At 47.7% G+C, this 25788-nt stretch overlaps 1 protein-coding gene across 3 annotated transcripts in view; it reads left to right on the plus strand.

Annotated features, from left to right (window-relative positions):
* IGSF21 (immunoglobin superfamily member 21) overlaps positions 1-25788 on the plus strand; it is a 511660-nt gene that overhangs the window by 408063 nt on the left and 77809 nt on the right. For all 3 annotated transcript variants that reach the window (XM_040423085.1, XM_040423101.1, XM_040423094.1), the window contains exon 6: positions 12368-12839. In XM_040423085.1, the coding sequence (XP_040279019.1) occupies positions 12368-12839 (472 nt within the window). The remainder of the gene's footprint in view (positions 1-12367; positions 12840-25788) is intronic.

The raw sequence follows: 25788 nt of genomic DNA on the forward strand, positions 1-25788 counted from the left end.
TCCCTTTAAGTGCACTTGTATGGCTGCATGTTTTAAGATGCTGTTGATGGATCTTCCTCCCTTGTGATGCTGTTGTCATTTTCACGCGCGCTCCCTCAGTACTTGTGCCTGATCGGTTTGTCCGCCATGGACCCGGGTACATAGCGGGATGCTGGCGCCCACGTACCAGTGCCCTCTGCCAGTCATCGCCAGCTACAAAGGACCTCGCCGGCATCACTGGTGATCGGCTGATGTTCTAGCAGTGTGAGAGCGGCCGGGCACCTGCAAGTAGCGGGTAAGGATTACAGAAGGGTTAACAATCTGACTGGTGCCAGATTATCAAATATTCCGGATTATTAAACAGTCGCACAAAATCTAAGAGCCGATGAGACCTGACCGGTGCCAGATTATCAGGTGTTATTAAACAGTCGTAAAAAATCTTGCACACGACCGTATGTATTTTGCGGTCCGCAAAAAACGGATCCGCAAAAAATAAGGATGACGTCCATGTGCATTCCGTATTTTGCAGAACGGAACAGCTGACCCCTAAAAGAACAGTCCTATCCTTGTCTGTTATGCGGACAATAATAGGACAAGTTCTATCTTTTAGCGGAACGGATATATACGGAAATACGGAAACGGAATGCACACGGAGTACCTTCCGTTTTTTTTTGCTGACCCACTGAAATGAATGGTTCCACATACGGTCCGCAAAAAAAAACAGAACAGACACGGAAAGAAAATATGTTCGTGTGCAAGAGGCCTAACTGAGAACTTTCCGGAAGATCAGAAGTGCAAAAGTTAAAAGGGTATGCGCTATGCCCTAAATTGTCCAACAGGTGCGGCCCACCTCTGGAGGAACCCGCTTCTCTCTGACGAAGTGAATGGAGAACAAGCCGCCACCCTCTCCATTAGCTCCCTTGGTTATTTTTCGTGTGCCCCATAGCAGTGAATGGGGACAATGCCCATTCTTCAGATAGGAGCGGGTGCCGGAGGAGGGGCCTGCTCTTATCAGACATTTATAGCATATCCTAGCAATAAACCATAAATGTCCCAAATGGAACAACTGATATCAAATTGGGAAAGAAATTGAATTTCCTTACTGGTTCCCTCTGCTTGTACGGCAGTTTAGGTGCCGGATTATAAGACTTTCTGTATCATCAGATGCTGCTTTCACAGTATCTAGTAGAAGATAACGAGCCATCAGGATGCACTGTGGGATCGATTTAGAAGGTCCAGCCCTTGGAGCGTAGCTGCCGGGCCGCATTTATCATGACTGTGGCTGTGGTATATACAGTCAGGTCCATAAATATTGGGACATGGACACAATTCTAACATTTTTGGCTCTATACACCACCACAATGGATTTGAAATGAGACGAACAAGATGTGCTTTACCTGCAGACTGTCAGCTTTAATTTGAGGGCATTTACATCCAAATCAGGTGAATGGTGCAGGAATTACAACAGTTTGCATATGTGCCTCCCACTTGTTAAGGGACCAAAAGTAATGGGACAGAATAATAATCATAAATCAAACTTTCACTTTTTAATACTTGGTTGCAAATCCTTTGCAGTCAATTACAGCCTGAAGTCTGGAACGCATAGACATCACCAGACGCTGGGTTTCATCCCTGGTGATGCTCTGCCAGGCCTCTACTGCAACTGTCTTCAGTTCCTGCTTGTTCTTGGGGCATTTTCCCTTCAGTTTTGTCTTCAGCAAGTGAAATGCATGCTCAATCGGATTCAGGTCCGGTGATTGACTTGGCCATTGCAGAACATTCCACTTCTTTCCCTTAAACTCTTTGGTTACTTTTGCAGTATGCTTTGGGTCCTTGTCTATTTGCACTGTGAAGCGCCGTCCAATGAGTTCTGAAGCATTTGGCTGAATATGAGCAGATAATATTGCCCGAAACACTTCAGAATTCATCCTGCTGCTTTTGTCAGCAGTCACATCATCAATAAATACAAGAGAACCAGTTCCATTGGCAGCCATACATGCCCACGCCATGACACTACCACCGCAATGCTTTATTGATGAGGTGGTATGCTTAGGATCATGAGCAGTTCCTTTCCTTCTCCATAGTCTTCACTTCCCATCACTCTGGTACAAGTTGATCTTGGTCTCATCTGTCCATAGGATGTTGTTCCAGAACTGTGAAGGCTTTTTTAGATGTCGTTTGGCAAACTCTAATCTGGTCTTCCTGTTTTTGAGTCTCACCAATGGTTTACATCTTGTGGTGAACCCTCTGTATTCACTCTGGTGAAGTCTTCTCTTGATTGTTGACTTTGACACACATACACCTACCTCCTGGAGAGTGTTCTTGATCTGGCCAACTGTTGTGAAGGGTGTTTTCTTCACCAGGGAAAGAATTCTTCGGTCATCCACCACAGTTGTTTTCGGTGGTCTTCCGGGTCTTTTGGTGTTGCTGAGCTCACCGGTGCGTTCCTTCTCTTTAAGAATGTTCCAAACAGTTGTTTTGACCACACCTAATGTTTTTGCTATCTCTCTGATGGGTTTGTTGTGTTTTTTCAGCCTAATGATGGCTTGCTTCACTGATAGTGACAGCTCTTTGTATCTCATCTTGAGAGTTGACAGCAACAGATTCCAAATGCAAATAGCAGACTGGAAATGAACTCTGGACCTTTTATCTGCTCATTGTAATTGGGATAATGAGGAAATAACACACACCTGGCCATGGACCAGCTGAGAAGCCAATTGTCCCATTACTTTTGGTTCCTTAACAAGTGGGAAGCACATATGCAAACTGTTGTAATTCCTGCACCGTTCACCTGATTTGGATGTAAATACCCTCAAATTAAAGCTGACAGTCTGCAGGTAAAGCACATCTTGTTAGTTTCATTTCAAATCCATTGTGGTGGTGTATAGAGGCAAAAATGTTAGAATTGTGTTGATGTCCCAATATTTATGGACCTGACTGTATATATATATCGAGTCAAGCCCCATAAGGGTCCATTCACACGTCTGCAATTCTGTTCCACATTTTGCAGAACGGAATTGCGGACTCATTCATTTCTAGGGGGCTGCACGATGTGTGGCCCGGATCCGGAAATGCGGACCCGCACTTCCGGGTCTGCATTTCCGTTCCCGAAAAAAAATAGAACATGCCCTATTCTTGCGGACAAGAATAGGCATATTCTATTAGTGCCGGCGATGTGCGGTCCGCAAAATGCAGAACGCACATTGCCGATGTCCGTGTTTTTCGGATCCGTGGATCCGCAAAACACACATGGACGCGTGAATGGACCCTTATTCTGACCACTTCCTAATTTCGACGTCGTCAGCGCGTACAGTAGGTCATGAAGGAAGTGATGTGTGCTGAGCTGGCTCGGTGGGTATATAAGGTGTGCTGAGCTGGCTAGGTGGGTATATAAGGTGTGCTGAGCTGGCTCGGTGGGTATATAAGGTGTGCTGAGCTGGCTTGGTGGATATTTAAGGTGTGCTGAGCTGACTCGGTGGGTATATAAAGTGTGCTGAGCTGGCTCGGTGGGTATATAAGGTGTGATGAGCTGGCTCGGTGGGTATATAAGGTGTGCTAAGCTGGCTAGGTGGGTATATAAGGTGTGCTGAGCTGGCTCGGTGGGTATATAAGGTGTGCTGAGCTGGCTCGTGGGTATATAAGGTGTGATGAGCTGGCTCGGTGGGTATATAAGGTGTGCTGAGCTGGCTCGGTGGGTATATAAGGTGTGCTGAGCTGGCTCGTGGGTATATAAGGTGTGATGAGCTGGCTCGGTGGGTATATAAGGTGTGCTGAGCTGGCTCGGTGGGTATATAAGGTGTGCTGAGCTGGCTTGGTGGATATATAAGGTGTGCTGAGCTGGCTCGGTGGGTATATAAAGTGTGCTGAGCTGGCTCGGTGGGTATATAAGGTGTGCTGAGCTGGCTCGGTGGGTATATAAGGTGTTCTGAGCTGGCTCGGTGGGTATATAAGGTGTGTGATAGGCTGTCCGCACATGTCCCTTGTTATTGTCATGGGTAAAAGGGGAAATTTATCAGAGTTGTAAAAAGTGATGATTATTGGCTTTCGGACTGAGGGTGGCGGTATTTCTGAACCTGCACAGTGTGAACTGTCCCTGTGCTGCTGTGGTGAAAGTGTATGGTGAGTGGACAAATGGCCCCATTGTGAATAAGTGAGGTGAAAACTGCGGAGCGCCACGTGCCATTGATGTGAGAGGTGAACATCGGCTATGAAGGTGCGCGAGGGTGGACCGGCCCTCTACAGTGGAGCTGCTCGCCGCCAAAATGAACCAGGGGATACCAGACGTGTCTAACACAACTGTCCAGCGAACCCTACTGTGTATGGGGCTCCAGAGCAGACGGACGGTCACTGCACCTCTGATAACGAAGCTGCATCGGCAGAATAGGCTTCGGTTTTCGTGGCAGATTCGGAATTGGACCTCTGCTGAAGGGTTGTCTTCTCCGATGAGTCACATTTTCTGCTTTATTAAACGGATTGACATCGGTGTGTGAGGACAGAAACACCAGAGAACAGACGCCCTGCAACCATTGCTGGAAGAACACAAGCTGGTGGTGGCCGCGTTATGGTCCGGGGAAGGTTTTCGTGGCATTCTCTGAGCCACTCATCCATGTGGAAGACACTGTCAACTGATCTGGGTATGATGAATCCATCCTTGGTGATCACGTTCCCCCCTACATGCTGATTTTCTTCCCTGGGTCGAGGGGATCTTCCAGCAAGACAACGCGACATGTCACACGGCTAGAAACGCCCGACGTTGGTTAGAAGACCATGACCAAGACTTCCAAGTACTTCCCTGGCCCCCTAGTTCTACAGACTTGAACCCGATTGAGCTTCTGTGGGAACACTTCCATCGCTGGATCCTCGCTCACGCCCCCTCCAGCCTCTGTCAGCCTGGCTCCAGATACCTGGGACAACCTACCAGGACCGTACGGAGTCACTCGCAGTCTGTCCGTGGATATTAACTGGTGGTCAGAATAATGGGACTTGACTGTGTATGTATGTGCACATCTGTACTATCACACCCATCATCCAAGCGACAGCTGCCTTCATTATTGTGGTTGGCACCTCGCCTCGTGATTGTCATGCAGGCGGTGGGCTCAGCGGCTGTCACTGGAGATTTCCACGTCTGCTCCACGCTTGTTGTGATAAGTATTTCCACAAAGTCGACACTTGGAGATAAAAAGAGAGCAGAAAAAAAGAAGAAATGAGCAAACATCATTACGAGTTCTTGTTCCGTTGCCTTTCGCGGCAGCGACAATCCAGGCGGCAGCCTCCTATTGACGGAATCGACCTGCTAAATTAATACATCTTAATGCGCTTTGTAGATTGGTATCGAGCTCCGTGTCGCCGCGTTTATCCTCTCTCCTTTCAGCGCCGCTCACGAGCCTTTCCAATCAAGGCATCTCTTGTTTTGCGTTGCACAGCCTCCATCCTGCCTATTATTCATCCTCGGTAATCGGAATGCATAATTTGGTCTCTTGCCCCCTCCGCGGCGCGCGCCGTGTGACGGGTGCCTAGCGATGTTAAAATGCTATTGAGAGAGGAAAGAATAAAAAAAAAAGAGAGACACTTTGAAGCCGCCCCTGACTTACCAAGATCAAAAAAAAAAAAAGGCGCTCTTTCGCGTTGAACGCTATTATTCAGCCGCTATTAAAGCCGCGTTTACTCTTATCAATGCCTTGAAAAGACACTTGGCAGAAAAGAGAAGGAGTCGCTTGCTGTTTAATTGACACCGAGGGGACCTTCTGCCCTGCGGCTCCCACGGTGGAGGCACGGAGAGGGGTGACGGCGCGTGCTTTGTGGCACAACAGGCGCACAAAGCGAGCAAAGTGAGCAGCTCTTTACGTGATTGTGCTCTGGATTTCAGCCGGGTGTTTGAAGTTCCCAGGTTGTGATGTTGAATTCTGTCACAGCTGGATGGATGGACCGATGGTGGCACATTACCAGGCCTTGCTTCAGGGCTCATCAGCAAACGAGTTTTTCCAGTTTTACAAATAAAGCTTAAAGGGCATCTGTCAGCAGTTTTGCACCTATGACACTGGCTGACCTGTTACATGTGCTCTTGGCAGCTGATGGCATCTGTGTTGGTCCCATGTTCATATGTGCCCGCATTGCTGAGAAAAATTATGTTTTAATATATGCAAATGAGCCCCTAGGAGCAACGGGGGCGTTACCATTACACCTAGAGGCTCTGCTCTCTCTGCAACTGCCATGCCCTCTGCACTTTGATTGATAGGACCAGGTGTGATCACATTTTGTCTGCCTGGTCCTATCAATCAAAGTGCAGCAGTTGCAGAGAGAGCAGAGCCTCTAGGTGTAACGGTAACGCCCCCGTTGCTCCTAGAGGCTCATTTGCATATAATAAAACATCATCTTTCTCAGCAATGCGGGCACATAGGAACATGGGACCAGCACAGACGCCTTCAGCTGCCAAGCGCACATGTACCAGGTCAGCCGGTGTCATGGGGACAAAACTGCTGACAGATGCCCTTTAATCATTGTAAAATTAGAGGTTCTGTGGATTTCAGTGTTGCAATTATTCACCATTTTCAAGATCTACGCTTGCTCTCAATGAATGTTGACTCATTGTTTGCATTCAGAAGCTGAAATCTTGGACAGACTGAATACTTCTCCTAGCGGAGGGCTTCCTACCGTATATCTGATCTAAACAATGCTGAGGCCTCAATGAATCTCAGACGCGCGCTCTCCGTGGTCTCCATGAACCGCTCACACATCCATTGACTTTAGTGCGTGTATTCGCACATCTGTGGTTTTCCGTGGTCTGTGGTGACACCAAGGAAGCATGCCCTATTTTGTCCTTGATTGCGGATCCCTAACACACACACTATAGCCCGTGGGTCCTTAAAAATCACGTGTTTGGCCCGTGGGTGGTTTTCATGGACTATTGGAAGGAGATCTTCTGGAAACTCATTTTCAGCCTAGCAGTGTCTGTGGAATACAGAAGACACGCGGAGGGCAAGAAACCACCAAACACGGATCCTTTACCGATGAACCACTGACCATCGTGTCATCACAGACCTGTGTGAATGAGGCCTAAGCAGCACGGACTTTTAGCCCACATAGGATTGTCTGCACTGATACATTGTCACAAGTTCCTCTGCTGAGTAAATCTTTACAGATTGCTATTATTAACGAATACCTCTACAACTGTATCCTGTCTAGACAAGCCTCTGTCAGCAGCACAAGCTGTGCTTTTATCCTGATAGTTTGTTACAATGTATCAGTGCGGGTAAAACATATCAATCTGGAGTCCAAGCTGTTTAGGACATAGAGGATTGTCTGCACTGATACATTGTAGCGAGGCCCTCTGCTATTAAAATCTATACAGAGTACTATCATTGAATACCTCTCCAATTTGTATCCAGTCCAGACAATCCTCTCTCAGCAGCACAACCCTCTCTTCTCTCCTTATAGTTTGTTACAATGTATCAGTGCAGGTAAAATGTATCTGGAGTCCAAGCTGCTGAGCTCACAGAGGATTGTCAAGATTGGATACATCTGTAACAAACTATTAGTTGTGAGAAGTATTAGTATTTAGGCTGCTGCTATATCCCCAAGCTTTACCCTGCAGCTCTGCTCCTTAAAGGCACAGTATAATTAGTGATCTCGTCTATAAAAGTTCTTTAGACGCCGAACTTAAAAGACAAGTTTGCTCAACACTAATACCGAGGGATCATCAGTCGGACCCCGTAGACATTGGATCTCATGGGGTTCTGGTTGACATTGTCAGCGACTGTCTATAGGAAAGTCGCGTCCTTGCGCCTGCACCTTGAGGTGTCACATCCGCCACGTATGGTGAAAACTCAGCCTTGCTTATTACCGTCATCTTTTGTTAACCATGGGGGGGGGATGTGACTGCAATAAATCAAGGCCTTCTCAACAATTGTCCGCTAACCCTCTAATCCTACGTTAAATTGTCGAAAAATCAATTTTTAGGCATTAAAGATTTCAATTGGCGAAATGCAAAAACTTGTCCCAGGAACCTGATGGGAGCGTTGCCCCTACGACGACATCTGAGCATTGAGAATTAACTAGGCTTCATCGGCAGCTGTCGGGGGCGAAGGCCGAGAGGAAACGGATTAATTCTGCCGCGTGTCGGCGAGGAGGTTAAATCATTGACGCTTTGGAGAGCCCTCCATCATCTCCATGCAGATGCGCCGTCCTCTAGGGGAACCTCGGCTGCTCCGGTCACGCCGCTCGCACCTGTTTTGGTTGGTCTTTTTACGTGTCAGGATACGGTTGCGTGGCGGAGCCATGTTCTGTGTATGTACTGACTGATTCCATTAGAAGCCATGAAGAAACAACATCACACAGATCAATGGAGTGTTTCCGAATCCAAGCGCGACCGGCTGCCAAACCGAGGTCTTCTTGGCCGGGGTTCCTGAAATTCTTCTGGATGGGGAGAATATGTGATGGCAGAAAATCGACTAAAATTGGAACAATACGAGGAATATTCCATCAGCCATGGCTGGAGGACGCTGCCTCATTTCTCGTCATCTCCAGAAGAGCTGCCCCTGGATGAATCCTTTACAGCGATGCAAAAAACGAGAGGAATCTAAGGCTCCATTCACACGTCCGCAAATGGGTCCGCACGGTACGGACCCATTCATTTTCTATGGGGACGGAATGGATGCGGACAGCAGCTGCAGACAAGAATAGGCATTTCTTGTCTGCAAGGGGTGCCGGGCGGGCGTGTTGCGGATCCGCAATTTGCGGGTCCGGAACACACCACGGACGTGTGAATGGAGCCTTAAAGGGGGTTTCTCATTAAGACAAGGTATCCCCTATCCACAGGATACGGGATAAGTGTCTGACTGCTGGGGCCCCCACCAGGGCCCGGTGCTCCCTGGTTTCAATGAAGCAGTGGCTATACATGCTCCATAGGGCTGCTGGAGATAGGCGAGTTGAATGGAGCAGTAGACGCGCATGGAGCACGGACCCTCATTCTCTTGATAGCCGAGGGCCCTAGTGGTTGGAACCCGACAATCAGAAGCTTATCCCCTATCCCAGGGATGCCCAACCTACGGCCCTCCAGCTGTTGTAAAACTACAACTCCCACAATGCCCTGCTGTAGACCAATAGTTGTAGGCTGTCCAGTTATGCTGGGAGTTGTAGTTTTGCAAAAGCTGGAAGGCCGCAAGTTGGGCATCCCTGCCCTATCCTGTGCTGATTGGTGAGGGTCCTAGCTGACCTGAGAATAGGTCATCGATACTAGAATCTCGGAAAAACCCTTTAAATAATGAAAATCAGACATCATATAGGACATGACAATCTCTGTCTAACAAAGCTAGAATCCGCCCTGTACCTCACATGGGTCCAGAGATCTCCCCATTCATTGCTCCAATGGTTCTGCAAGATTTCTTGCAAGCTGGCAGCTTGGGAGCATGTCCTTTCTTCTACAGCAGGGATGCCCAACCTACGGCCCTCCAGCTGTTGCAAAACTACAACTCTCAACATGCCCTGATATCTGTAGGCTGTCTGGGAGTACTGGGAGTTGTAGTTTTGCAACAGCTGGAGGGCCGCGGGTTGGGCATCCCTGTTCTACATATCTCTCCCTATCACAGCCCAGGGGTGTGGCCTCTGTGCTGCTCCTCTTGTCCTATCACAGCTCAGGGGTGTGGCCTCTGTGCTGCTCCTCTTGTCCTATCACAGCTCAGGGGTGTGGCCTCTGTGCTGCTCCTCTTGTCCTATCACAGCTCAGGGGTGTGGCCTCTGTGCTGCTCCTCTTGTCCTATCACAGCTCAGGGGGCCTGTTCTGCCTGCTACATCTCTCTCCCTGTAGCTGTCACACTTCTAACAGCAGATAGGGCTGAAGCCAGTTAAAGGATGGAACTGAGCATGTGCGACCACCTCAGCAAGGTGGACGGAGAAATAAGGAAAATAACAAACAGCAGGTGGTGCTATACAGATAACTTAGTGGCTTTACTACATTTTCAATTACATCCAATGACAAAAGTATCGAAATCCAGGTGCCTGTTTCGAAAAATGTAGAATATATTTAGGGGGAACAACCCCTTTAAGGAGCAGCTGCAGCAATTTGCAGCAGATTTTTCTGCAGATCCGCTGAAAAGTCCTTGACAAATCCACAGCAGGATCTGCATAGCAAAGGAGGAAACCCACAGCATACTGTAAACTGACATAATGTGGATTTAAAATCCGCACCACAGATTAATTAACATTGCTGGATTTCTGTGATTCTGGGGTTGCGGTTGCTGCATCTTGTGAGTTCTGTTCTGTGACGCCATTGTTTATTCAGTTACCATCATTAATGGCCGCCCCGGTAAAGCGCCAAACCGTGCGGTTTTGTGGCTATAATTAGTAGACATGGCGCAGCTGGGTCTTGTGCGGTCACTCCGTGTAGTCGTCCCCTTATACCGTAGCTCTGCTCCATTAGGACACAGCGATGTCCCGTAACTCCAGCTTAACTGCAATGCCTTTAGGAGGCGGTGGTAGTCTGAAATCCACCGCCAGTTTTGTCATAAATTCGGGCCTCTACTTTGCCCGTCCCCCATGATTTACACTGCATTACTTTACACCGATGATCACAGCAAGGACAGAAGATTATGGGTAACTCGAGACGCTTTCTTGCATGACTCCCGGAATGAGATCATTTCTTCTGACGGCCCTGACAGGAGTGAAACGATTTCATGAGGGAAGACCCCGCTAAAGAGCCGTCAGATTCCTCATCTGGAAAGCAGGAGAATCGATGGAGGCTCGTGTCTAACACTTTGACGCACACCGCCCGCCACAGATGCAGCTTGTCAGGAGCGCCGGACGGGATCTGAACTTAATCAATTGTTCTGTGTCACAGCAAACCACACACTGTTCCAGCATCTCTGCCGTGAGACATCCATCGTATGGACGTCACTGACAGCGGCAGATCATTCGTGTCATTCCACAGCAGCAGATGACACGTGACCAGATGACCACTGCCCGGTAGTAATGGCCAGTCCTGAGCTGAGGGATGGTCTGAGCGGCTATGCTCATCATAAGGCCCCCATACTGATGAGAGAAAATCCGACAGCGGCGTCTGACAGCAGCTTACACTCTGCCTCCTTCTGACAACACATGCACCCTCAGCCGAGCCGGGTGTACATGTGTATGAGGGGGTCAGCAGGAGTAACTGTTGGCCATACACCTATTAAAGGGCATCTGTCAGCAGTTTTGTACCTATGACACTGGCTGACCTGTTACATGTGCACTTGGCAGCTGAAGGCATCTGTGTTGGTCCCATGTTCCTATGTGCCCGCATTGCTGAGAAAAATGAGGTTTAATATATGCAAATGAGCCTCTAGGAGCAACGGGGGCATTACCGTTACACCTAGAGGCTCTGCTCTCTCTGCATCTGCCGCGCCCGCTGCACTTTGACAGCACCAGGTGTGATGACTTTTTCACTGCCTGGTCCTATCAAAGTGCAGAGGGTGCGGCAGATGCAGAGAGAGCAGAGCCTCTAGGTGTAACGGCAACGCCCCCGTTGCTCCTAGGGGCTCATTTGCATATATATTAAAACATTGTGTGCATGAGCCCTTAAACAGATGTTTTTTTTTCTGGCATTTTTAACTCTTGTAGCGAAATGTGCTGTGTTTTTTTAAAATAAAACACTAAAACACACAAAAAGACCCTCTGAGCTGGTGTAGATTGTGCTATCATTTACGTAATTTTTCTAGTGTTGATTATGTCCAATCTGTCGGGCAGCAGAAATGTTACCGTCCCCCTTTGCTAACCCCACCCACTTTTTTGTGTGCAGAGTACAGATTTTCAAGAAATCTGCTTGCTGTCAGTGAACAGGGGGATTTATTAAAGGCTTTTCGACATAGAAAAGATTCAAGTTATGGCGCACGTTTTATTTGTGATTTTTTTTACACCTCTTCACCCTTTTGATAGTGGCGAGAGGTATAAAAAGTCAGAAATCATACTGTGGAGCTTAGCGTGAGGGGACGGGGGTCTCCCGACAGGGCCTCTTTATAAATTCGGAGCGTTGTACTCCAGTCCTTTCCTGGGTTCATTACACACATGCATTAGTATTACTGCCCGAGGGTCCAGCTGTCTGTATGAACAGGGTTCTAAAGTAACTGAGGACTGGATGTGAGAAATACTGAGGTCATTTATCAAACCGGTGTAAAGTAGGACTGGCTCAGTTGCCCCTAGCAACCAATCAGATTCCGCCTTTCATTTTCCAAAGGAGCTGTCCAAAATGAAAGGTGGAATCCGATTGGTTGCTATGGGCAACTGAACCAGTTCTACTTTACACCAGTTTGATAAATGACCTAGGAGATGTAGCTGACCAAAAGGCCATGTTGGTTGTCAGGAACTGTAGATGATTACGGCTGAGGAACGCCTTGATGTAACATTGCGTTTTTTCTTCCAGGTATATTTCAAGAGGGACGGGGAGCTGATCGAGGTGGTGACCATGATGGATCCACCGCCTGCAGCAGCCGGACTATTGAATAATCGTGGATCCAGGAACCTTCTGAACCGAGACATGGATGACACGAAAATGCAAAAATCACTTTTACTGTTAGACACTGAGGAAAGGGGATCGAACTCTTTCACGGAAAACCCCTTCCGATCCCGCACATCTGACCAAGGACCTATGTTAAGCCCCGTGACGGAGGCGATTCCAGAGACGGTGGTCAGCCTGGAGTTCCCCCGCTGGGTCCACAGTACGGATCCCACTTATTTCTTCCACCAAATGCATCTTCCAATGAGTGACGGGACCGTGGAGGTCCGAGCCATGCTCACCTGGACCCTAAACCCGCAAGTGGACAACGAGGCGCTGTTTAGCTGTGAGGTGAAGCACCCGGCCCTCACCATGCCCATGCAGTCCGAAGTCACGCTAGGTAAGACGTGCTTTATGGATATTGCTTTAAAGGGCATCTGTCAGCAGTTTTGTGCCTGTTAAACTGGCTGTGCTGTTACATGTGCGCTTGGCAGCTGAAGGCACCATTGAAAAAAGAATTTAAAGGGCATCTGTCAGCAGTTTTGTACCTATGAAAGTAGCTGAAACAGCTGAAGGCATCTGTGTTGGTCCCATGGTCATATGTGCTCGCATTGCTAAGAAAAATGAAGCTTTAATAGATGCAAATGAGCCCCTAGGAGCAATGGGGGCGTCACCATTACACCTAGAGGCTCTGCGCTCTCTGCAACTGCCACACCCTCTGCACTTTAATTGACAGGACCAGATGTGATCACGTTTTACTGCCTGATCCTGTCATTCAAAATGCAGAGGGAGTGGCAGTTGCAGAGAGAGCAGAGCCTCTAGGTGTAACGGCAGCGCCCCCATTGCTCCTAGAGGCTCATTTGCATCTATTAAAACTTAATTTTTCTCAGCAATGTGGGCACATAGGAACATGAGACCAACACAGATGCCTTCAGCTACTTTCATAGCTACAAAACTGCTGACAGATGCCCTTCTTTTTTCAATTGAAAATTCTTCATGTGCCAAACAGGGGAGTATATAGAAAAATTCGGAGTTGTGGTTCATGTCTTTACACACATAGCCTTGTGCTTGCAGTTCAGTCCCCGCGATCCTCTGCTCTTACATAGATGTGTAGCCTGAGCAGGGGTCCTTTCGTAATGGGCCCCACTGCAGCTGCCTGCGCTGCCTCTTTGGATGGCTGCTCACTTCTTTGGGACTGCAATGAGTTTGTGTCGAGAAACCTGCACTGAAGGCCTACAACAAAAATGGTTTCAAATTTTATTATGTGTTTTTGATACTTTTTGCACACCCCTTGAAAGGGGGCGTGGCTAATAGGAGTCCTAAAATGTGCCAGATTTATTAATGGCATTTTTTAAACAATATTCAGGTGTAAAGAGGTGATATAAGGACAAGTGTCTCAGATGTCTCGCAGGATGCAGTAGGTTTATTCAGCATGGCCGTTGTGATAAATTTGGACGCACTTTCTGCCTCGAAATCTAGAATAGCATCAATCAGCCGCACCGTGTCTAATGAGGGGTACAATATCTGACCCCCGATAAAGGCTGTCATGTCCGCACAACCTCACGGATTCCAATAGATATAGCAATGTGGAAGGGGCTCAGTGAGGGGTCCGGGTACGAGGATACTTGCAGAGGTCTCAGATAACAGATGAACGTCAGCGCTTTATTGTTTTTTAGAAAACTGACTTATTTTGTTTCAGTGACTTTGGAAAATGTCTCGTATAAAACGTGTAAAAGCGGACACCGTGTTAATCTTCTCATAAAAGTGGAAGAAATGACTTTTGCGCCGTGTGTACAAATGAAGTGAAGTCCTCGAGTCTCGTCCTTCTCAGGCCTGGATTTATAGGATGCAGCAGATTTTATTTCACCTTTTAAAGTTTTACCTTTTTACTTTACTTCCATGTAGAAGATAATGAGCGGCACAGTATCCCCATCAGGTCTTCCCCAAACTCTGCAAGTATAATCCTCCTGCTCCATTAAAGAAGTTCTCCCGGAATTAAGAAAATGAAAATACTTAAATATGACTTTTTTCTAAATATATTTCCAAATACCTTTCATTAGCATACCTCCCAATGTTCAAAAATTGCAAAGAGGGACAATATGTGTGGCGCTCATCGTGGCAGTCTTTTTCATACTAAGCCACGGCTCTAACTCCGCCCAAAGTATAACTGACTCCATCACAACTGCACCAGCTGGGAATCGGTTAGGTGAGTGTGAGTTACTTTATCTTTTTTTTTTTTTTACTGCATGTGAAGACCCTCGAACAATTGTTTTCTTGCACTTCAATATCCATTTAAATATTAGCCAAAAGAGGGACACTTGGGAGGCATGCATTAGTTAGAATGGCTCGTTTTGTCTGGGGAGCAATCATCAGGGGGAATAAACTGGCCGCCGTCCTATTAGTACACCCAAAACCTGTCCTAATCACACAGGAGGAGAAGTTACTTCTCAACACTGAGCTAAAGAGCTGCCTCATCCTCCTCTCTGCTCTGCTTGTCAGGAATTATGATCCTGAATACAGTGGATAAGATCTTCAGCTGAATCTCTGTAGGAATGGAGTTCATGAGGAGACATGAAGTACAGAGAGGATGGACAGGACAGACTGAGGTAATGGAGACTGCATACAAGTGCTGATGCTTATTACCCCACCCTCTTCTCTGTACCTCATGTCTCCTCATGAACTCCATTCCTACAGAGATTCATTTTATCAGCTGTATTCAGGATCATAATCCCTGACAAGCAGAGCAGAGAGGAGGAGGAGGCAGCTCTTTAGCTCAGTGTTGTGAAGTAACTTATCCTCCTGTGTGATTAGGACAGGTTTTGTGTGCACTAATAGGACGGCAGCCATTTTATTTCTCCTAATGATTGTTCCCCAGACAAAACAAGCGATTATAACTAATGAAAGGTAGTTGGGAATATATTTATAATAAAATAATATTTAAGTATTTTTTCATTTTCTTAATTCCCAGAGAACCCCTTTAAAGGGATTTTTATATTCCCTTACCCCTCAGCTGCTGGGCCCTACTGATAGGAGCCCCCATGATCAGCTGATCTCAGTAGGGTAACCGGAGTACAGGATAATGACACTGACACTTGGGGTACAGGACGATGACACACTGACACTTGGGGTACAGGATAATGACACTGACACTTGGGGTACAGGACGATGACACACTGACACTTGGGGTACAGGATAATGACACTGACACTTGGGGTACAGGATAATGACACTGATACTTGGGGTACAGGACGATGACACTGACATTTGGGGTACAGGATAATGACACTGACATTTGGGGTACAGGATAATGACACTGATACTTGGGGTACAGGATAATGACACTGATACTTGGGGTACAGGACGATGACACTGACATTTGGGGTACAGGATAATGACACTGACACTTGGGGTACAGGATGATGACACTGATACTTGGGGTACAGGATAACGACACTGACAATTGGGGTACAGGATAATGACACTGACACTTGGGTTACAGGATAATGACACTGACATTTGGGGTACAGGATAATGACACTGACACTTGGGGTAATGACACTGACACTTGGGGTACAGGATAATGACACGCTGACACTTGGGTTACAGGATAATGACACTGACATTTGGGGTACAGGATAATGACACACTGACACTTGGGGTACAGGACAATGACACGCTGACACTTGGGGTACAGGATAACGACACTGATACTTGGGGTACAGGACGATGACACTGATACTTGGGGTACAGGATATTGACACTGATACTTGGGGTACAGGACGATGACACTGACACTTGGGGTACAGGATGATGACACTGATACTTGGGGTACAGGACGATGACACTGACACTTGGGGTACAGGATAATGACACTGACACTTGGGGTACAGGACGATGACACTGATACTTGGGGTACAGGACGATGACACTGACACTTGGGGTACAGGATAACGACACTGACACTTGGGGTACAGGACGATGACACTGATACTTGGGGTACAGGACGATGACACTGATACTTGGGGTACAGGACGATGACACTGACACTTGGGGTACAGGATAATGACACGCTGACACTTGGGGTACAGGATATTGACACTGACACTTGGGGTACAGGACGATGACACGCTGAGTCTAGGAGACAGACATTTGCTTGGTGCGGACCTGGACGAGTCTTCCTCAGAGATTTGCAGTCCGGTGAGGACGGCTGCTCGTATTCTTGAGTTTCTCCGGCTCCATTTCCATTACATAGATTGTAATATATTAAAGTCACCTTAAGCTGCGGAAAATAAGAATTAGGTAAAGCATTGTTATCAAATTGAGAGTAAATCTATAACTGGCAGAGAGCGGCCGATGATTATTCCTTGTAATTGTAATATTTAATGTGTGTCAGGCGGCCGGGACGCGGTATCGTGTGGACAGACAATGAATCCCGCCATTACACAGTAACCTTTATAAATCTGCTATTTAAATGACAAGATAGCGATGAACTCTCAATTAGTCAGTGCTGGGAATGAGACCTGCGCGGCGCAGACATCTCTCCTTGCCGGATCAGGAGAGAGCGGTAATCGGGAACATCATCCTTAGGATCCATTCAGATGTCTGTAAGTGGTTTGCGGACCGCACATGGCCGGCCCTGATAGAAATGCCTATTCATGTCCGTGATTGTGAACAAGAATAGGACATGCATTTTTTGTGGGGCCACGGAACGGAACTACAGATGCGGACAGCTCACAGGGCCAGATTTATCATTAGCTCAAGTCAGAATAATGGAGTGAAAAAGTCTAAAAAAAATGCGCAAACGCTAAAACTGCGCACAAATTTGCGACTTTTTTCTGCTCTGCACCATGCTCGCCAGTTTTCTGAAAGTGGGCGTGTTTTCTTATGTAAATGAATCTCTAGACAGATTTACTATTGGGACTATTTAAAAAGTCGCAAAAAAATTCGCAATTTCACTCCAGTGAGGACCATGCATATCTTATGAGACTTTTTAATAGAACATGCGACTTTTTCGTAAAGATGTGCGACTTTTGTAAAGCTGCTTACTGACGGATAAACTGCTACCGTCAAACCACATTTATTACAGTCTTAAAGGGCCGATCATAAATCTGACTTGGCTAAAACTGACTTTAGCCATATGTGAAAGTGGAGTGAGCTGTAAGAGTAATGATGAATCTGGCCCACAGTGTTCTGTCCGCATCTTTTGCGACCCTATTGAAATGAATGGGTCCGCACCCGTTCCAAAAAATAGCAGAACGGTTGCGGACCAAGAAATACGGATGTGTGAATAGACCATACAAGGGGTTCTCCCATCATTTATGTAAAAATGAAAATCTTATGTAAAAATTTAAAAGCTTCCTATCACAGCTCAGGGGATGTGTCCTTTATGCTGTAGCATTCTTCCTATCACAGATCAGGGGTATGTCCTTTATGCTGTAGCATTCTTCCTATCACCGCTCAGGGGTATGTCCTTTATGCTGTAGCATTCTTCCTATCACAGCTCAGGGGCATGTCCTTTATGCTGTAGCATTCTTCCTATCACCGCTCAGGGGATGTGTCCTTTCTGTTGCAGATCTCTTCCTATCACAGCTCAGGGGCATGTCCTTTCTGCTGCAGCTCTCTCCTTGTAACTGTCTCAGCTTCAGTAGATATGGCTGGTGGCAGTTGAAAGATGGAACTGAGCATGTGCGACCACTTCAGTAGGTGGGTGTGCACATTACTTTACAGATTATACAGCAGAGGGCGCCATTATAATGCTGTAAAGAGGGTATCTCACAGCTGGAGTATTTCAGTAACAGAAAGTAACGGTTATAGCCATGTTTAACAGAGCGGTCATTTTCAAGCCAATTTGTAACATTTTTGAAACTCTATTTTGCACACTTTTCTGCACTGATACATTGTGACGGACAGGACAGGAGAGAGATTTGCTCTGTTGCTCCGCTCACAGAGGATTGTCTAGACTGGGTATAATATGTAGCAGAGTTTTGTCGTCTGGAAGAGACTTTAATGTAAGACTATGTCAGTGCATCTTAAAGACGCCTCCTGGACGGCAGCCTAGTGAAGGCCCCGGAGCTTCCAGCATTCTGATATAAACTGTCTAATGGCCGCTTTTAACCTAATGGTCTTTTCTGGACGGGGGCCACTTTGCTTTCCGCGGTGGCTCTCCAGGGTGCTGAATCCAGGGCGGCCGCAGCGTCCCCGCGAGCTGCCCCCCGCCGCCATGCACTGAGGCTGCATTAGGTAATGAAGCATCTTTATGGCTCTTGTGTGAGTGCTGGCGTCTCTTCCTCGCAGCCGCCCTTGATAGAAATTTCCCGATTCTAATGAGGTTTGTATGCAGATCAGGCCGTGCGGTCTCATCCGTTTACAAACCATTAAGGTTAATGCGCTTCTTGTTTAAAGAAAGTGTTGAATTAATAGAGTGCACTCCAGAAGATCGCCCCCTCCTGCCCACCATCTTCAGCCGCTCTGGGGTCTGGCGGGGGCTGCGGCTGACAGAATACAGGATAGGGAAGTTCTACAAGCACATGAAGTGCCCCGGTATCTCCTTACAGTTCTGAGGACACACCCATCCTGTAAGCTCTTCAAGCACCCTCTTATGGTGGCAGCACCTGGGCGTTCATGGGAATTGACTCTGCTTGTACATATGAACTTGGGTGGATCATTTCTGATGACGATGCGTGCAGGGTCTTCATAGCTAATCATTCAGTGTTATGGGGTGGGCAGGGGTGTAGCTGAAGACTCATGGGCCCTGGTGCAAGAGTTCAGCTTGGGCCCCCCCTTCCCTCAGTGCTTTGTGATGGACGGCCACATAGGTACCTCTTCCATCCAGTGACGTCTCCTCTGATGTAGATCTTCTCTTTCCTTATCTTCTCCTTTCAGACCAGACCACCATGATGATTCCTTTCACCCATCTCTCGTCTCTGCAGAGTTTGACAAACAGACATCTTAGCTTCCTACTTTCCATCATCCTTCTCACCTTCTGAACATCCCATCCTGCCTCCCCCAATACTGTGCCCGCTGTGCTCCCCAATACTACACTGTAGAAACAGATAATGCCCCAGAAAATACTAGGACGGCACAGATAGTTCCCCTTCAATAATTATTGGCACACAGCGCCCTAAAAAATAACTGCACCCAGCAAATAGTGTCCCTGACACTAATAGTGTAACCATAATGTGCCCCAAAAATAATTATGCTAAGCTAATACTGTGCCAGGGTGGCCCCCCACAGTAATCGTGCTCTGCAAAGTCCCACCAAGAGGAATAATTATCTGCCAGAGTGCATAGTGTTAACAGTGCCTCCAATAGTAGTAATACACCCATTATTCCCATACTAGTACTCATGTTCTCATAGTCCCCCAGTAGTAATAATTCTCATTATAATGTGTGCCAGTAGTAAAATGCCCCCTTATATTGTGTGCCAGTACAAAAAATACCCCCTTACAATGTGTGCCAATACAAAAAATACCCCTTTATAATGTGCGCCAGTACAAAAAATACCTCCTTATAATGTACACCAGTACAAAAAATACCACCTTACATATCCCCTTACCCCCCCTTACACCTCAGATCATACCCCTATATTAGAACTTATATCAGACCTCAAATCAGACCCCCATATCAGATCTTCAGATCAGACCCCCATATTACAACTCAAATCAGACCCCCATATCACAACTCAAATCAGATCCCCATATCAGATCTTCAGATCAGAGCCCCATATCACACCTCAAATCAGATCCCCATATCAGACTTCAGATCAGAGCCCCTTTAGACCTCCTTGTCAGACCCCCATATCAGAACTCAGATCAGACCCCCTTCAGACCTCTATATGAGACCCCCATCAGATCTCAGATCAGACCCCAAATAAATAAATTTAGTTACCTCTACTCCGATGCTCTGTCCTGTAGTCGCGCTCCCTGGTCTTCTCCATTTTTATAGACTTGAGTGGATGACCTTCATGTAATAATTCTATCTCCTATCTATCTATCTCTTTGGCACTCCCTGGGCATGCAATGAATGGAGGGCACACCCTTTCTTCTCTCAGGGCACACCCTTGACTTGGGACTCCTGCCTGGTGGTAGTTGGGGTGGCCTTGATGGTGGATAGTTAGCAGAATGCAATGCAGCAGTACGGATGCAGAGGCCTGCAGACAGATGGTGGATTCAATAATCAAATAACATCTTTCTTTACTAACTTGATGATGGGAGTAGTAGTACATCTAGTTAGTTCCAAAGTATATCAATTTAGATCCGGATGGGCAGTCCATCTCAAAGTGTAGCGGGTGCGGGAGGGATGCAATATACCCTTTCCACTGCAGCAAAGTCTTTCTGCCACAAACGAGCGGCACCTTACTGATGTTATCTTACACGATCTTTACGGATCTGGACCTTTTAAGATGTCAGGTCTCTTTCCTTCAGGGGTACTCTGATGACAAGTTGCTTCTTTGGCAGCTGTAGTCTTAAAGAGAAAATTTTTCTGGACTTGGGCCTAGGCTGCAGGAGTTTTCACATGTAGGTCTTGTGTGTAGCTCTGCTAATACTCCAGTCACTCACCAGGGGGCGGACCTGGTCATCACCATGGAAACCTAACATAATCTGCTAGTGTTAACCATATATTGCCCATTCATTGCTATTTGGTATACACAGTAAAAAAATAATTACGGCCCTGATTTATCAAGGCCAGTGTGTGTTACTCGTACCGTGCTGCCGGAGGAGGCATGTAATTTATGACGAGGCGCCTTCAGGGAGCTAGAGATTGTCTTCTAGTTGGTGATCTTTTTGGAGGGAATAACTTTCACCCCACTTCTTTTCTTCTTCTTTTTAATTCTGTGCTGTATGTGGTACTGCTGACGTATCCCCCCTTTTCTGGTTCTTATTTCCCTGTACCCCATCCTGTCTGTCCCAAACCTCAACCCTCTTCTTAGCGACATTGATTGTCCACTCTGAGTATCTGTGTTATCCATTCGGCCATATGATAGACTAGATGTATGGCTCAGAAGAAGGTGTCACACATGGCAGTCATAAATACAGGCAGTATCACAGATGATAAACTTAGATACAGAAGCTCAGCAGACAGTATCACACATAATATATTTGTATACAGCTTCTCAGTATGATAGGCTTAGATACAGCAGCTCAACAGACAGTATCACACATGATAGGATTAGGTACAGCAGCTCAGCAGACAGTATCATACATGATGGGATTAGATACAGCAGCTCAGCAGACAGTATCACACATGATAGGATTAGGTACACAGCTCAGCAGACAGTATCACACATGATAGGATTAGATACACAGCTCAGCAGACAGTATAACACATGATAGGATTAGATACAGCAGCTCAGAAGAGAGTATCACATATGACAGGAGTATAAAATTAGATAAAGAGGTTCAGCAGACAGTATCACACATGATGGGATTAGATACAGCAGTTCAGCAGACAGTATCACACATGATAGGATTAGGTACACAGCTCAGCAGACAGTATCACACATGATGGGATTAGGTACACAGCTCAGAAGACAGTATCACACATGATAGGATTAGATACAGCAGCTCAGCAGACAGTATCACACATGATGGGCTTAGATACAGCAGCTCAGCAGACAGTACCACACATGATGGGCTTAGATACAGCAGCTCAGCAGACAGTACCACACATGATGGGCTTAGATACAGCAGCTCAGCAGGCAAGTATTTCATGATGTAAAAAAGTTTGATCCCTTTTTAATGAAAATTGCTTTAACTTTCTAAGGCTACTTTCACACTTGCGGCAGGACAGATCCGACATGCTGTTCACCCTGTCGGATCCGTCCTTCCGCTATTTCGCCGTGCCGCCGCTCCGTCCCCATTGACTATAATGGGGACGGGGGCGGAGCTCCGGCGCAGTACGGCAGTGCACGGCAAAAGGCCGCCGGACTAAAAGTCCTGCATGTCCGACTTTTTAGTCCGACGGCCTCTCACCGCGAACTGCCGTACTGCGCCGGAGATCCGCCCCCGTCCTCATTATAGTCAATGGGGACGGAGCGGCGGCACGGCGAAATAGCGGAAGGACGGATCCGACAGGGTGAACAGCCTGTCGGATCCGTCCTGCCGCAAGTGTGAAAGTAGCCTAATATGTATTGATAGTAACTCCTCATCATTTTCAAGATCCCTGCTTGCTTTCTTGAATGAGAACACTTATCTGCACTCAGAGGCAGAAAATTCCTAGAGACCTGATACTTCTCGCAGCTCGGGTTTGTTACAATTGTATCCAGTCCAGACAATCTTCTGTGAACTCCAGACTGATACATTGTAACAAACTATCAGGGCAGGAGGGAGACAATGATTTCTATAAGCAGGAAATCCTTTTTCCCGCTGCTTTCTGATATGACAGGAGGAGTCGGGCCCTTTAACACATCACTAATTAGTTCCTCCGCGTCCTCTCCGGTGACGCTCGCTGTCAGGATGTCCTGGGAGTCGCCACCAGTCCCGCCGGTGCACTGTGCCGCTCCTCGGCTCTATGGAAGCTCCTGTGAATATCTGAAGGAGCCGTCACATTGCGCTGTCACCGCGACGCTTTCTTCCACCCGACTCCACCGCAGACAAGCCCTTAATTGCCTGAGTTAGTTTGCGGCCGTCTCCCGGACAGATAGTTAGGCCTTTCTACCTGCAGACAGCTTGACGCTGAGCCCCCCGCTGATCTAAATGCGCGCAGACATTATTTAGGGCATAAAACTCCAAATCCTGTTTCCTGACACGCTGTCATTATCCGGGAGCTTACAGAAGGGGGGGGGGGGCTGACATTTTCCGGGACGTGAATAGCAGAAGTCAGGCCTCGCTTTCTTCTTGCCCCCTTGAAGCCGACGGATAAAGCGGTGTCTGTTGGAGGTGACACAAGGACATTCGCCGGCGGGAAGGTGAAACGTTGCCCCCCGCTTTGCCCGCCGCCGTCTTTCCATCAGGCACTAATAATTCATCAGTGCAGTTAGGAAACCGAACACGGCCATGTTTGATGAAATATTTAAGGCTTCTCCTTAGCAAGGGACGGCCTGTTTAACAAAACGCTGGCCCGTGATTTGTTAAAGGGGAGAACACAAAGGCCGCTCGCTCGGCGCAGCAAGAGAAGCCGCTAACAGGAAAGATGTTCAACCCCCGGTGATGGAGATGAGGAGCGAAGGGAGAGGAGCACATCAGTGCAGAAGGATGACAGCGGGGAGGGGGGATGGGAGCCATATACAAAGACGTCGCCTTCCACCCTAATAAGTGCCCTGACAGGTGAGCTGCTGACGTATCGCAGCGGGTACGGCCAAGGACGGGTCCGTGGAACTAGAGGCACCAGCACTGCACAGGGCATTTTTTGCGGACCCATTGAAATGAATGGGCCTTCATCCAATCTGCAAAAAAAAAAAAAAACGGAGCGCACACGGAAACAAAGTTTCCCATGCGGATTCCTGTGCGGGAAAAAACGCGGTGTAATACAGCGCCAGTATAGGGGGACATTTACTAAGCATGTTAAGTCAGAATTATGGCGTACAATGCGGCAAAAAGAAGGGCGTTTTGATTTGCCCCAAATATATCAACTGGTTTCTCCAGAATTTTCACCATAAAGAATGCGTCATGCCAGAAATTTGTTAAAAATGTCAAAGGGGCTATCACATTGGCGCGAATTATACCTTATGTATCATCCTCTTATCGGCAGAAATCGCTCCACCGTGAGCATGATGAGCCTTACAATCCTACAAAACCTAAGCCATGATGAGACTAAGGCTAGGTCTACACGACAACATGTGTCGCGCGACAATAAGTCGAATGGATTTTTTTGCGACTGTCGCGTCGCTGTCGCAGTGCAACTCCATAGACTATCACACCAGAGGACGCAGCGCTCACACCAGGGGACGCATCGCTCACATCAGGGGACACAGCGCTCACACCAGTGGACGCATCGCTCACACCAGGGGACGCAGCCCTCACACCAGAGGACGCAGCGCTCACACCAGGGGACGCAGCGCTCACACCAGGGGACACAGCGCTCACACCAGAGGACGCAGCGCTCACACCAGAGGACGCATCGCTCACACCAGAGGACGCAGCTCTTACACCAGAGGACGCAGCGCTCACACCAGAGGACGCAGCGCTCACACCAGGGGACGCAGCGCTCACACCAGAGGACGCAGCGCTCACACCAGGGTACGCAGCGCTCACACCAGGGGACGCAGCGCTCACACCAGGGGACGCAGCGCTCACACCAGGGGACGCAGCGCTCACACCAGGGGACGCAGCGCTCCCACCAGAGGACGCAGCGCTCCCACCAGAGGACGCAGCGCTCCCACCAGAGGACGCAGCGCTCCCACCAGAGGACGCAGCGCTCCCACCAGAGGACGCAGCGCTCCCACCAGAGGACGCAGCGCTCACACCAGAGGACGCAGCGCTCACACAAGAGGACGCAGCTCTCACACCAGAGGATGTTAGGATGTTTCTGAGAAAGGTCAGGAATCAGCCCAGAACTACATAGGAGGACCTAGTCAATGACCTGAAGAGAGCTGAGACCACAGTCTCAAAGATTACCCTTAGTAACACACTACACCGTCATGGATTAAAATCCTGCAGGGCATGCAAGGTCCCCCTGCTAACACCAGCACATGTCCAGGCCCATTTAAAGTTCACCAATGACCATCTGGATGATCCAGAGGAGGCATGGGAGAAGGTCATGTGGTCAGATGAGACCAAAATAGAACTTTTTGGTATCAACTCCCCTCGCCATGTTTGGAGGAAGAAGAAGGATGAGTACAACCCCAAGAACAGCGTCCCAACCGTGAAGCACGGAGGTTGAAACATCATGCTTTTCTGCAAAGGGGAGAGTACAACTGCACTGTATTGAAGGGAGGATGGATGGGGCCATGTGTAGTACGCAGCCCTGCAGGGTATTGCGATGGTGAGGTCACAGTTAATGGGCAAAACGAGGGTTGCTCTTGGTTACTCACAGTTTATGAAAGACCCTGGGCAGGCGTACAGCAGTGATGGAGAGGCTGGCACTTGGATCCTCTGGGGCACTCTCTGTTTATAGGGACCAGGCCAGATGGTAGGTGAGGTGCCCGAGGTGTTGTAGGTTTAATGTGCCTGTGGCAAGATCATTTAAAGTTTGTGGTGCCAGTGCCGGTAACGGTGGCACACTGATTTGTTGCAGTAATAATGAAGGAATACACGTTGCAGTGAACCAAAACTTCCTTTTACTGAACAGTTAACTATTTACAGTCTTTGGTCAAAAGCTCCATAAGTAAGAGGCAGTAACATGCAGGCTTGACATCAATTGGCAGGTACAATGTTCTTGCAAGATACTCAGAGGGTTAAACACTTACAGATC

The sequence above is a fragment of the Bufo bufo genome, chromosome 1 (genome assembly GCF_905171765.1).
Source record: "Bufo bufo chromosome 1, aBufBuf1.1, whole genome shotgun sequence".
Lineage (NCBI taxonomy): Eukaryota > Metazoa > Chordata > Amphibia > Anura > Bufonidae > Bufo > Bufo bufo.